Source organism: Xenopus laevis, chromosome 4S (assembly GCF_017654675.1).
Source record: "Xenopus laevis strain J_2021 chromosome 4S, Xenopus_laevis_v10.1, whole genome shotgun sequence".
Taxonomy (NCBI): Eukaryota; Metazoa; Chordata; class Amphibia; order Anura; family Pipidae; genus Xenopus; species Xenopus laevis.
In genome coordinates, this window is record NC_054378.1 from 86613503 (window position 1) to 86626986 (window position 13484).

The 13484-nt window shown below is 38.6% G+C and overlaps 1 protein-coding gene across 5 annotated transcripts in view; it reads right to left on the minus strand.

Moving 5' to 3' along the window:
• suco.S (SUN domain containing ossification factor S homeolog) overlaps positions 1-13474 on the minus strand; it is a 62788-nt gene extending 49314 nt beyond the window's left edge. For 3 of the 5 annotated variants that reach the window (XM_018261049.2, XM_018261047.2, XM_018261046.2), the window contains exon 1: positions 13129-13473. In XM_018261049.2, the coding sequence (XP_018116538.1) occupies positions 13129-13178 (50 nt within the window). In that variant the 5' untranslated portion in view covers positions 13179-13473. Of the gene's footprint in view, positions 1-13128 lie in introns of all 5 variants that reach the window. The other 2 variants (XM_018261051.2, XM_018261050.2) reach the window with 2 other exon arrangements.
• Positions 13475-13484: the final 10 nt, after the last annotated feature.

Below are 13484 nucleotides of genomic sequence, written 5' to 3' on the forward strand. Positions count from 1 at the left end.
CATGACATTTTCCTCTTAACATTTTGGTTCTAGAAATATAAACATATGGTATGCTATGGTTAGAATGAAGCCAGATTAGCATCACCTACTGTGGCGAAAAAGAAAATTTAATATAAGCTTCATCATACATAAGAAATCAATTAAATATTCTGCATGGTTTCTGAATTTACATTCACTATCCCTCTCTCAGCTCTGTTTCTCTTCATTCTGTCTTCATGCAGCAGTTGGTTGTCAGATATGTATTGACAGTTAGATCCAATATATCTTATGATTGAGCGCACTCAAATAACTGGTTCCAGTACAAACAAAATCCCAATGATTTGGAGAAGAAAGAATACTGGGGTGTTGGGAACTATCGTGAAAATGAAAATGTATATACGTTCCTACTTCATATATTGAAGTAGGAAACTTTCTAAATATAATCAATTGTTTCTAAAATAATCAAGTTTATCTTCACTATTTCTCTCACAGCATCTGTTTCTCTTGTCTTCCTGCAGCAGTTGGGTGTCAGATGAATGATCCGATATATCTTATAGGGGGGGGGGCTCACTTTCCTAGCAGACGTATTAGAGCTCACTCAAATAACGGATTCCAAATAAATACAAATAAAATCTAACACAATAACTGCCTTTTGCACAAATCCTGCATGTAGAGAGACAATGTCTGGTGATTTTAAAAGAGTGAGCTCTACATATGTCTTCTAGGCAAAAGGAGCCTCCTATAATATATAGGGATGCACCGAATCCACTATTTTGGATTCGGCCGAACCCCCGAATCCTTCGTGAAAGATTCGGCCGAATACCGAACCGAATCCGAACCCTAATTTGCATATGCAAATTAGGGGTTGAAAGGGGAAAATATTTTTTACTTCCTTGTTTTGTGACAAAAAGTCACGCCATTTCCCTCCCCGCCCCTAATTTGCATATGCAAATTAGGATTCGGATTCGGTTCGGCCGGGCAGAAGGATTCGGCCGAATCCGAATCCTGCTGAAAAAGGCCGAATCCTGGCCGAATCCCGAACCGAATCCAGGATTCGGTGCATCCCTAATAATATATATCGGACCTAACTTTCAATGATTATCAGCAAGCCAACTCCTGCATGAAGACAGAATGAAGAGAAACAGATGCTGAGAGAGGAATAGTGAACATAAACTTAATTTCAGAAACAGTACAGACATTTTTATTGATTGTATTTAGAAAACGTCTTATTTCAGTATGCTGAAGCTTATATTAGATTTTCATTTTGCGATAGTTCCCCTTTAAGCATTTCCATAAATGTCAATCCACTTATATTAGTGGCTTCGTTTTTGAGCAAAAGGGTGAGAGACATTGGTGTCATGCACCATTCTTGTGATAATTGATGTTCTGTATTAATTAAATTAGCCTATGTTTATTAATGTACATATAACTATATGCAATGATCTGCAGAGATTAGAATGTCAAAGGCAATACACAAATGCAAATGTAACATATTCACTGACCTGGGAAATTAGTGTTTAGAAAATGAGGTCACAGTCTCATACAGTGGCTTTGCGCGTCTGTCTTAATTTTATGAAACTGCATTAAAATCAGAAAACTCATCTGGTACTACAGATGAATCTGTGCAGCATTATACTTTCAAAGCATTAAAAGACAACAGCTGTAATAAACAGATTAGTTCAGTGTAAAAATAAAAACTGGGTAAACAGGCTATGCAAAATAATTTTTTTTTTAATATAGTTAGACATACGCTCATTCCAGCCTTTATATGTTACCTTTTGGCTAACATAATAACCAGAACACAACTTCCTGCTTTGCAGTTCGCGAACTCTGAGTTAGTCAGCGAGTCACATGGGAAATAATGGTTTGCAATTGATCCTTAGCAAGGCAGCTCAGATTCAAAAGCAAACGGCTATGACCTATGTGGCCCTCCCTCAAGTCACTGATTGGTTACTGCCTGGTAACCAACTGGGATGGGCAAATTTTTTCGCCTTGTTTCGCCAAAAAAATTACACCCATAGACTTGTATGGCGTTGTGCATCAAAATAAAAAGACGCGCATCAAAAAAAAAAATTCACAGCGCGCAAATTTTTTTTGACGCCCATAGACTTTACTGGGCGTCGGCGACATTTCGCCAGCAGCGAATTTTTGGCGAAAGGAAACGGGTCAAATTCGCCCATCCCTAATAACCAATCAATTGAAACCAAGAGAGCTGCAAAGCAGGAAGTAGTGTTCTGGCTTTTAGGTTACACATTCAGTCACTCCAGCCTTTATACATTACATTTTTTATTTTGCACAGCCTATCTATTTACACAGTTTTTATTTTTATACTGAACAATTCCTTTAATCTGTTTGGCAAGCATCTAGAAGAGCTGATTTTACTGCAAACTATATAGGCAAGGGCAGAAAGTTTGATACAGGTATGTGATCTGTTATCCCAAAACTCATTATCCAGTAAGCTCCAAAATACGGAAAGGCCATCTACCATAGACTCCATTTTATCTAAATAATACAATTTTTTTTAAATGATTTCCCTTTTCTCTGTAATAATAAAGCAGTACCTTGATCACAACTAAGATATAATAAATCATTATTAGAAGCAAAGCCAGCCCATTGGGTTTATTTAATGTTTATATTATTTTCAAGTAGACTGAAGGTATAAAGATCCGAATTATGGAAAGATACATTATCCAAAAAAAACAGGTCCCAAGCATTCTGGATAACAGGTCCCATACCTGTACTAAACTTTCTACTTTTTGACCCAAGTTATGAACATGTACAGTTATAGAACCGGTTATCCAGAACACATGGAACATGGGGCTTTCTGGATAAGGGGTATTTTAGTACTTTCGATCTCAATACCTTAGGTCTGCTACAAATGCTATAAACAAACCCAATAGGATTGTTTCCTCCCATAAGCATTAATGATCTTAGTAAGGATTCATTTCTTTTTAATTATTACAGAGAAAAAGGAAATCATTTTAAGAAATGTGAAATATTTGATTAAAATGGAGTCTATATGAGATGGTCGTCTCATAATTCTGAGTTTCGAGGCAGAGAGTTCCAGAGAAAAGCAGAAGCATGAGAGAAGTCTTGTAGATAAGAATGGGCAGAAGTGATGTGAGGAGAAGCGAGGCGAAGATCAGAAGCAGAGCGAAGGTTGCGTGAAGGAGTGTATTTGGAGATCAGAGATGAAATATAGGGAGGGGCTTCATTATTAAGGGCCTTGAAAGAGAGCTGATTGTGGTGCATTTTATTAAGGGCATTGAAAGTGAGTGTTAGTAACTTGAATTTGATTCTAGAGGAAATTGGGAGCCAGTGAAGAGACATGCATATGGGAGCAGCTGATGTTGAGCGGTGAGATAGATGAATGAGTCTAGTGGCCGCATTTAGAACAGATTGGAGTTGTGAAAGGTGACTTGTTGGGATACCTGTGAGGAGTAGGTTGCAGTAATCAAGGTGGGAGATGATGAGAGACTGATTCAGTGTTTTAGTTGATTCTGAACTGATATATCGTCGTATTCGGGCAATGTTGCTCAGTTGAATGCGACAAGATTTTGCAAGTGTTTGAATGTGTGGTGAAAAAGACAGATGCGAGTCTAGTATAACTCCTAGGCAGCGTGCTTGTGTGGTGGAAAGAAAGGTGGTGTTGTTTAATGTGAGTGATATCTGAGGGACAGGGGAAGATCTTGGAGGAAATATAATGAGTTCTGTTTTTGAAAGGTTCAGTTTCAGGTGGCGCTGTTACATCCAGGAGGAGACAGCAGAGAGACAGTGTGTCTGAGTGGACAAGTAGAGATGGGTGTCATCAGCATAAATGTTATACTGAAGTCCAAACGACTGAATAAGTTTTCCTAGCGAAGTTGTATAGAGCGAGAACAGCAGAGGGCCTAGAACATAGCCTTGTGGAACTCCGACAGAGAGAGGGAACATAGTAGAAGTAGAGTTAGAGAAGGCAACTTTAAACTTATACAGTGAAGCAAACTGCTAAGGTTGATAGAACCTAATTTAAATATGTATATTAAAACAATGTGTCACTGCTAAAATAGCCCCAACGATGTAACAGGAGGTTACAGAAAGGAATGGCATTGGGTAGAACGGCCCTGGCCAGACTGGTTGGTGCTCCCTGTGGGGTACCTAAGTGAAAAGGCTGCAGGAAGGGAACAAATTGTGAGGACCCTATTAGAACCGTATTCACATATACAGTAAACCATAGTAGAAAAAATGGCCCAATGATTTGGAGAAGAATTAATACTGGGTGGTCAACAGGAAGTGTGCTTCTTTAATACAAGCAACCTCTTTCAGCTCGGTGACTCAAAGGGTGGGAAAATGCATGCTGGTAAATATGATGCCATGGATAACTTGCAATTGTATATTAGTTTGAACCATTCTTTGGGAAATATGTCAATACTATTATCCTTTATTTCTATAGTGATGACATGGCCACATAGTATACACGGAGTGTTTTCATCAGTCAAAAAGCCAATCCACTCCTTACAGCCCCATGTCAACAGCACTGCAAGAATGATAATCCACCTTCTTTATCAGTTCCTGGAACCAAATCAAAACTGCCATACCTGTTTCAAACTGATTTAAATACCTCAGCTGTCAATCATATTTTGCTAGCCCCACATATATGCACAGAGGCACAGCAAATTCTTCCACTTTCATTTTTGCATTTCATGTATATCTCTACATTCCCACATGCCCCCCTCTCATGATCAAACAGGATCTGGAATTATTTTTTAGTCTTATTTAAGGCCCCCCTGAAATAAACACACAGAGTCAATTTCATCAGGCCTTCTAGAGGAAACCCATTCAGACCTGAAGGAACATACAAACTGCAGATCAGAATCAAACATCAGTCCCCAGCACTGCAAAGCAAGGTGAAGCAACTCTATTACTGTGGCTATTGGGGGGGGGGGGAAATCTATAAAATTAAACATTTCTGAGATTGCCGATAGTACATCCCTTATCAGCTCCTTGCTATAGATAATGGGCAGTGCCAGTCACATTCAAATTGACATAAGAAATCTAGTAGCTAGTATCTTGGCTGCCTTCCTCCTGGTTTGTTCAATTTACTATATGGTTTTCAGTTTAAATAGCACAGAAACATACAGAACCCAAAACAACAGAATGTTTCAATTGCTTTCAAAATCACATAGGTTTACTCATTTTTCTCAATTGCCTTGCATCTGCAAACAAATCTGCTCTTATTCTTGCGAGTCGACCAATACTGAGTAAAATCTTTGTTAGACAAACTATGCGGACAATTCTCTAGTAGCACATGGGGGGGGGGATTAATTAGTATTTCTGTTTGTAAAGAACAGCATCAAGTCAGCGACAAAATTCCACTGATGATATAATTACAGAGTTGGAAATGGGACAATTGTCATGTATCATACCTCACAACAGCCAAGAATGGAAAGGGACAACATTTTCGACCACAACCATTTCATGACCACACCCCCTAATTACCACATTCATTTTACAAAATTTGGCAGGTTTATGAAAGTTTGAACAAATTTCTGGGAGTTTTAGGACAATGTTTTGTGTTTTATAACAGAGTTGTAAATGAAGGTGAACTTGTCCTTTATGCTGCAAGTGTCAGTTTTCCCAAGAAACTTGATTATCTTAAATAGTTACAATTGTATCTTTGTTTATCTTAAATTGTTACAAATGTATCAGATGCCGAGTGTTCTGGGCTCTACGCAAAAAAAACTCTTATTTTAATTTAGTTTCAAAAATTTTGTATATTTTTCTGGCATCAAATTCTGGACTTTTTAAAGGGGTTGTTCACCTTTTAAACTCTTTTTTCAGTTCAGTTGTTTTCAAATTGTTCACCATAAACAAAGCCTTTTTTCAATTGCTTTCCAACTTTTATTTTTTACTGTTTAACCAAAATGCAATCTTAAACTTTAATGTTCCTGTCTCTGGTGTTTCATTTGGGCAACTCCGTGATCCAGGAGCATCTGAACTGTTACGATTTGCTATAGTTAGTTGATACAATAGTTGATATATTTTTCAGCAATATCTGTGGAATATTAGCAACTATTGTATCAATTCGAACATCTACCTTGGAACAGGAACAAAGATAACAAATGTTTCAACTTAATGTATCAATTAAAGAGTCAACGACCCCCTCCCTCAAAGCAGTAATTTGTTTAGAGGCACATTTATCAAGTCAAATTTAGAATTAATGTGAGTTTTTTTAAAACTCCCATAAACCTAAACTTTGACTAGTCAAAATTTATAAATAAAATCAAATTTTTCCAACTCGGACGAATTTAAATGACCTGAAAACTCAAATCAAATTCAATCAAACTTGATTTTTCAACGAAAAAAACTTGAATGTCAGGAAGGCGGCAAACATCTCCAAATTGATCCCTGGACCTCTCCCATTGACAAACTGCAATTCAGTAGGTTTTAGGTTGTGAATAGTAGAATTCAGATTCTTAGGGTAGGACTTTGCGGGCGATTTCGGCGCAATCCGACGCTCTGCGCAAAAATCACTTCGGATGCGACGGAAATAAGGTAAGATGGAAATGTCGGATGAAGTCGCAGCAACACCATCCGACAATGCGATTACTTAACTTATTTCACTCACATCCGACTTGACCCCTGCATTTTTGCACAGGGTCAGGGATCGCGCCAAAATCGCCCATGGAGTCCTACCCTAAAAGGCCAGAGTACGATAAATCTCGAAAATTGAATTCAATTTTTTTTTAAAAAAAAAATACGAATCGACTTTGGATGACTCCCTAGTTGAATTTCACAGTTTTGACCATGAAAAATTCTAATTTTCAATTCAACCCTTAATAAATCTGCCCACTAGTGTCACATTATGCAAAATTATGTGTCCACCAAAGTTATGGACCAATACAAATCAAAATAATGTGCGAGGAGGAGCAGAAGACTGCATGCAAATGAGATATATATAATAAAAAAAAAAAAAATATATATATATATATATATATATATATATATATATATATATATATATATATATATATATATATATATATATATATATATATATATATATATATATATATATTATTCATCAAGCTGGAGCACTCATGTAATGAAGAACAACTGCCTGGGTGCAGGTTAGTGGTATTATGTATAACAAAATGTTGAAAAAAACGCACTCACAGGGCTTGTAAGGTGCAAAAAAAAGAAAAATTTATTATTTATTACAACGAAACGTTGTAATACATGTTTCTTTTTTTGCACCTTACAAGCCCTGTGAGTGTGGTTTTTTCAACAATATATATATATATATATATATATATATATATATATATATATATATATATATATATATATATATATATATATATATATATATATATACATATACATACATATACATACACACACAGAATGTTCCTTTCAATCTGTAAATTAAGGCATGTCTGTAAAAAAAAAAAAAAAAAATATATATATATATATATATATATATATATATATTTTTTTTATTTATTTATGGAAGTTCAGATAGTAATGATGCGCTATTTTGCTTAAACCCTAATGAATTAGCTTAATTTTCCTTAAAAGGAATAGTTCAGTGTAAAAACAAAAACTGGATTAATAAATAAGCTGTGCAACATAAAAAAATGTTTCTAATATAGTTAGTTAGCCAAAAATGTAATGTATAAAGGCTGGAGAGACTATATGTGTAACATAACAGAACACTACTTCCTGCTTTTCAGCTCTCTCACTCTGAGTTAGTCAGCAACTTTAAGGGGGACACATGGGACATAAGTGGTCAGTGAGTTTGCAATTGATCCGTTCCGTTCCATTCTGTTCCGACTCGTGTCCCCCCACCTCAAGTCACTGATTGGTTAATGCCTGGTAACCAATCAGTGCAAAGCAGGAAGTAGTGTTCTGTTATGTTACACATCCAATTAGATTTCTCAAGTCAGCACCTATGCCTCCCAATTCTTAAGACCTGATGCACGTCCAACGGTTTCCACCATGTGTCCGTTTACTCACAATTTCCAGATGTCGACAGCACCAGCCATGGATTACGCTGTTTAAAATGCCTTTATTGAGACATGGGTTTTTGGCCCCAATACACTTGGCAACGTTTCAGACCGCCATCGGTCTTTTATCAAGGCTTGATAAAAGACCGATGGCGGCCTGAAACGTTGCCAAGTGTATTGGGGCCAAAAACCCATGTCTCAATAACAGGGGCGCTCCGCCAATGAGGCAAGCTGAGCCGCTCGCCTCAGGCGGCAGCGCCAGACAGGATTCCAGGGGCGGCAAAAAGCCGCTCCTGCACCTTTAAGAGCCGAATTTCCGGTTTTTAAACCGGAAATTCGGCTGCGCTATTGCGAGAGAGCGCAATTGCGCTCTCCGCAATCGTGTTCCTGCCTCCCCTCGCCGACAGGTAAGTCGGTGCGGGGGGCGGCATTGCAGAAGCCGCCTCAGGCGGCTCCTTCCCCAGAAACGGCGCTGCTCAATAAAGGCATTTTAAACAGCGTAATCCATGGCTGGTGCTGTCGACATCTGTAAATTATGTTACACATCCAGTCACTACACAATATAATATAAACAGCCAGATGGATAATGCCTTCACAAGCAATTGCATTTACCGGTGGCTTAACTACTTGCCAGCGGGCCCTGGTTCAGGATGGGCACCCGGGACCCCATCAGGCCCTACCCCCTATGAATTGTGCTGTTGGCATGCATGCTGCAAAATCTCCCCTGCCCAGCCTCCCACAATAACTGTTATCATGGCTCCTGTGGGCCCCAAAGGGGTCAGGGCCCAGGTACGATTGCACCCTTTGCACCCCTGGTAGTTACGCCACTGGCATTTACAGATAACCTTAAACCACTGGCAATTGTAATACTTGAATATTGGTGCTTAGAATTACACTTGCTTTCATTATCCAAAAAATGTTTAAGTGAAGAGAATTGAAGAGTTCTATGACCTGTATGTCATTGCACCTGTAACTGAATTCCTCGATATGGCCTGGGCTGAATTGCTGATTTATAATATCTTTATATGTTACAATAAATGGAACATTATGTAATGTATTTTAACAGTTCAGTTGACTGTTTCAAAAGACAGTCTATGGATGACCAATAAAATATATCTGGCAAGCCACATTTTCACTGTTGCTCAGGCAGACAAAATTAAACCATAACCCATCTAAAACAGTAACCAATTGCACTGAAGGTACAGTTCATTGTAAAATTACCTTGGAGTAAGATTTAGACAGCTATTTACCCAGTCTTAAATTTAAGATACTATTTTGGTGCCTAACACACTGAAAATGTTAACATATAAGCAGCATGATCCAAATTCAAAGCTTAAGGGTAAGGCCAGACGAGGAGATTCAGGGAGATTTTGTCGCCTGGCGACTTATCGCCACGTCTTTTGCGCGACTATCTCCCCGAACTGCCTCAGCGTCTTTTCCCCATAGGCTACAGCGCAAAATCACCTGCGCTAATGCACACGCGGCGATGTGTTTTCAATAGTCGCCCAAAGTTGCCACATGAAAATGTAATATAAGCTTCCTCCTACAGATGTAAGAAGCTTTCTAAATACAATCAACTAAAATTCTGGAACAATCAAGTTAATCTTCACTAGTCCTCTCTCAGCATCTGTTTCTCTTCATTCTGTCTTCATGAATCAGTTGGGTGTCAGATAAATGATCCATTATATCTTATAGGGGGGGGCTCCCTTTTCTAGCAGATGCATTAAAGCTCACTCAAATAACTGATTCTAGTACAAAATACCTGCCTTTTGCACAACAAACCCTGCATGTAGAGAGACAGGTTTTCGGGTGATTTTAATAGAGTGAGCTCTAATATATGAGAATTTTTAATTGATTGTTTTTAGAAAGTTTTTTTTACAGATTTTTTTCTATCACTAAACATTCTATTCAGACCATCTCCTAAATATCTTTCAGTCTGCCATTCAGATCACAAACTGGTTGTCAGGTTAAGTGGGACCTTGTACTGTACAGCAATATTGTGACAGAAATGTGTAAACCTATTTGATCTTGGCCATTATGGCAAATTGTAGATTTCCTGTCGTGTGAAAGAGAAACGTTTTAGGGCAATGACACATTGGCACTTGAATATGCCGTCTCATTGTGGAACTTTGAAATCACTGAGGGTTTGTCAGTAATTGTGTGATAATTATAGGCTGGCATTCTCATGCTTTTAATTAATACACCTTAATGTAAAGGCATTTTTGTGTTTCCTGAAATGTTCAGCTGGAGACAAAACACCCCCTTTGTTATTGGCCTTAACTTTTGATGTCTGAATAACTAGCTTCTTAATGCTGCACTTGACACATGATCTGGCGTCAAGTTTTTTTCCAGCTTCTCTAAAAAGTTTACAGTTTGCGATTTAAAAATAAATATCATACCAGACAGCATGAAACTGTACAGTAAGTGATACTTTTATTGCCTAACTTGAAGATTACAAAATGCAAGCTTTTGGGGATGCTTAGGTCTCTTGTTCAGGCATGGTATTATACAGAAACTAAAATGTCACAATGCATATACACAAGCACAGAGTAAAGAAATGGCTATACATCTGACATGCAAAACCAGTTCCTGTACAGATACTGATCAGTCATTTTCCTGCCTTGATCAGTGGCTGATACTACACTGTGCTACTACAAATCAAAGGGGAACTATCACGAAAATGAATAATCTTCCTCATACTGAAGAAAAAAAGCTTTCTAAATATAATCAATTAAAAATAATGTGCCGTTTCTGAAATAATCAAGTTTATCTTCACTAGTCCGCTCTCCGCATCCGTTTCTCTTCATTATTCCTTTTCTACAAAATGAATTAGAGTTCACTCAAATAACTGATTCCAGTACAAACAAAATCTAACAAAATAACCACATTTTGCACAAATCCTGCATGTACAGAGACAGGATTTCTGGTTATTTTAATAGAGTGAGCTCTAATACATCTTCTAGGTAAAAGGAGACTCCCTATAAGATATATTGGATCATTCATCGGACACTCAACTCCTGAATGAAGACAGAATGAGGAAAAAGATGCGGAGAGAGGAATAGTGAAGATAAACTTAATTATTTCAGAAACGGTACAGAATTTTTAATTGATTGTATTTAATGTTACATTTTCGGGAAAGTTCCCATATCTCATTACAGTTCAGTATTATGTCTGATAAACCTAAAATCTGGGGTTATTAAGTCATGAGACAAGTTATATGATAAGCAGTGGGCACAACAGAGGAAAAGTGTTAGTAGAGCTCTGACAGTCCAAGGCAGCAGGTAATACATGTACCAATTAAATCGATGCTGATTGAAGTCAGAAGTTTGTTCTAGCCCAGGTCTGTTAATCAATGGACTATTGAAATATATAGTTGCAGGAGTCAGAGCCAACAGAGTTGAAAATATAAGTAGCCAGATAGATCCGGTTTCTAATTGTAATGACAATGACAAATAAAAACCAATGAAAAGTTTCAATCAATGTATATTGTAAAGTTGTCATCCCCTTTATACAATATATGATTTTGCCAACCACGGCATCCTTTTAGATGAGAACAACTGCTGCATTCCTAATCACATTCCCTGAAACTGAATACAATGGAATGCTGTCAATCTGACTCAGCAGCAACTCCAACTTCTGACTAAGACAGTACCGACATTCATTACTGAATAAGAATCTAAATCGAAAGAATAGTATTACATTTTAAAAAGATATCAATATAAAGTTACAGCATATTTCAGGTCTGGGGAAACCAAAGCCTATTGCAAAATAAGTTAACATAAATGTGTATAATGCAATAGCAATGAACTTGTGACCCACAATGTGCATATGTTCCAATTATAATACACAGCTGTCATTTAGGGAAAGTCCTACGGAAACTATTTCTGATGGTATCTTCCAAAGAAACAGGTTGTTGACCTATCCTTTTAAGCTCTGTCCAAATAAAGGTCAAAGAGTATTGTTCATGCAAGTAAAAGTAAATACACAAGAAAACGTCTTAGGGTAAGGGCACATAGGCAGATTCGGGGAGATTAGTCGCCTGGCGACAAATCTCCTCTCCTTCGGGCGACTAATCGCCCCGATCTGCTTCCCCTCCGGCTGAAATGTAAATCGTCGGCAGGATGGCACTCTGAGCGATTTGTTTTCTGAAATCGCCCGAGGTTTCCTCATGCGGCAACTTCGGAAAACGAATTGCTCAGAGTGCCATCCTGCCGGCGATTTACATCTTACCCGGTGGGAAGGCAGGGCAGGCAGATCTCCCCAAAGCAGAGGAGATTGGTCGCCCTCCCCGAATCTGCCTGTGTGCCCAGACGCTTGCCAGCCATATATCTTTTTCTTAAAGAGCCAAAGACTATTTTTGCATGATGATAGAAAATGTAATACTAAAAAACTGTCAAATATGCTTCAATAGAAAAATAATGTCAATGTTTATGTAACTGCAGGTCTCAATCAGCTGGCTTCTGCTACATTGCTTCAGGAGTGACAACCAGTAGTGCAGACTTCAGAAAACAAATCGCTCAGAGTGCCATCCGGCCGGCGATTTACATCTTAGCTGGCGGGAAGGCAGATAGGGGAGATTAGTCTCCCCGATGCAGAGGAGATTTGTCGCTGGGCGACTAATCTCCCCGAATCTGCCTGTATGCCCTAACCCTTGCCAGCCACTTTTTCTTAAAGAGCCAAAGACTATTTTTGCATAATGATAGAAAATGTAATTTTAAGAAACTGTCCAATATGCATTAATAGAAAAATAATGTCAATGTTTATGTAACTGCAGGTCTCAATCAGCTGGCTTCTGCTACATTGCTTCAGGAGTGACAAGCAGTAGTGCAGAGAATAGAAGCTGCTGCTGTAAGTAAGCACATTCAAATACAACTGATCATCTTTGAGCGTTTGTGGCCAATGTATATGGGAAGGTTGCTTAGAATTACAATGAAATGATAGATTTTATAATGGCTACTGTGGGTTTATGACCATGTAGAGACGGTTGCATTATTGCTGGTGTTATGGCATACAGCTACATTTATTCTACACTGAGAAGCACTGAGTTCAGCGACAGGACACTGCCATTCACACAATGCAATGGGGGGAAACCCCCTAAGGACATGACAGCGAGTCAATCATACACTTCAAAAGACAGTCGCGGGGCCCTCCAAGAACTCACCGTGAGCCAACCAGAAAGAGGCAGAATATAATAAACACCCGCTTCGTCATCTTTCCCGGACGTATTGTTTCATCCTCGCTGGCGTTTCCCGGCCCCTTTAAAGAGTACTAGTTATCCAAGGCACCATTGAAAATGTTCCCGTCGGTCTATGGTGCCAAGAAGAACAGCGCCTCCTCTGCTTTCCGTACTTCCCCTTCCAACAAGCACTGCCCACAGCACGCGACAAACCTCCAACGCGGCCGATACCCTGCGAATGCCTAGAAACGTACAGCAAAATTAGGTGGAAGGAGACGCGTCACTCAGTCCAATGTTAGCGAATCAGATCTGGTCTCTACTACCCTCCCCTTCAACTGTAT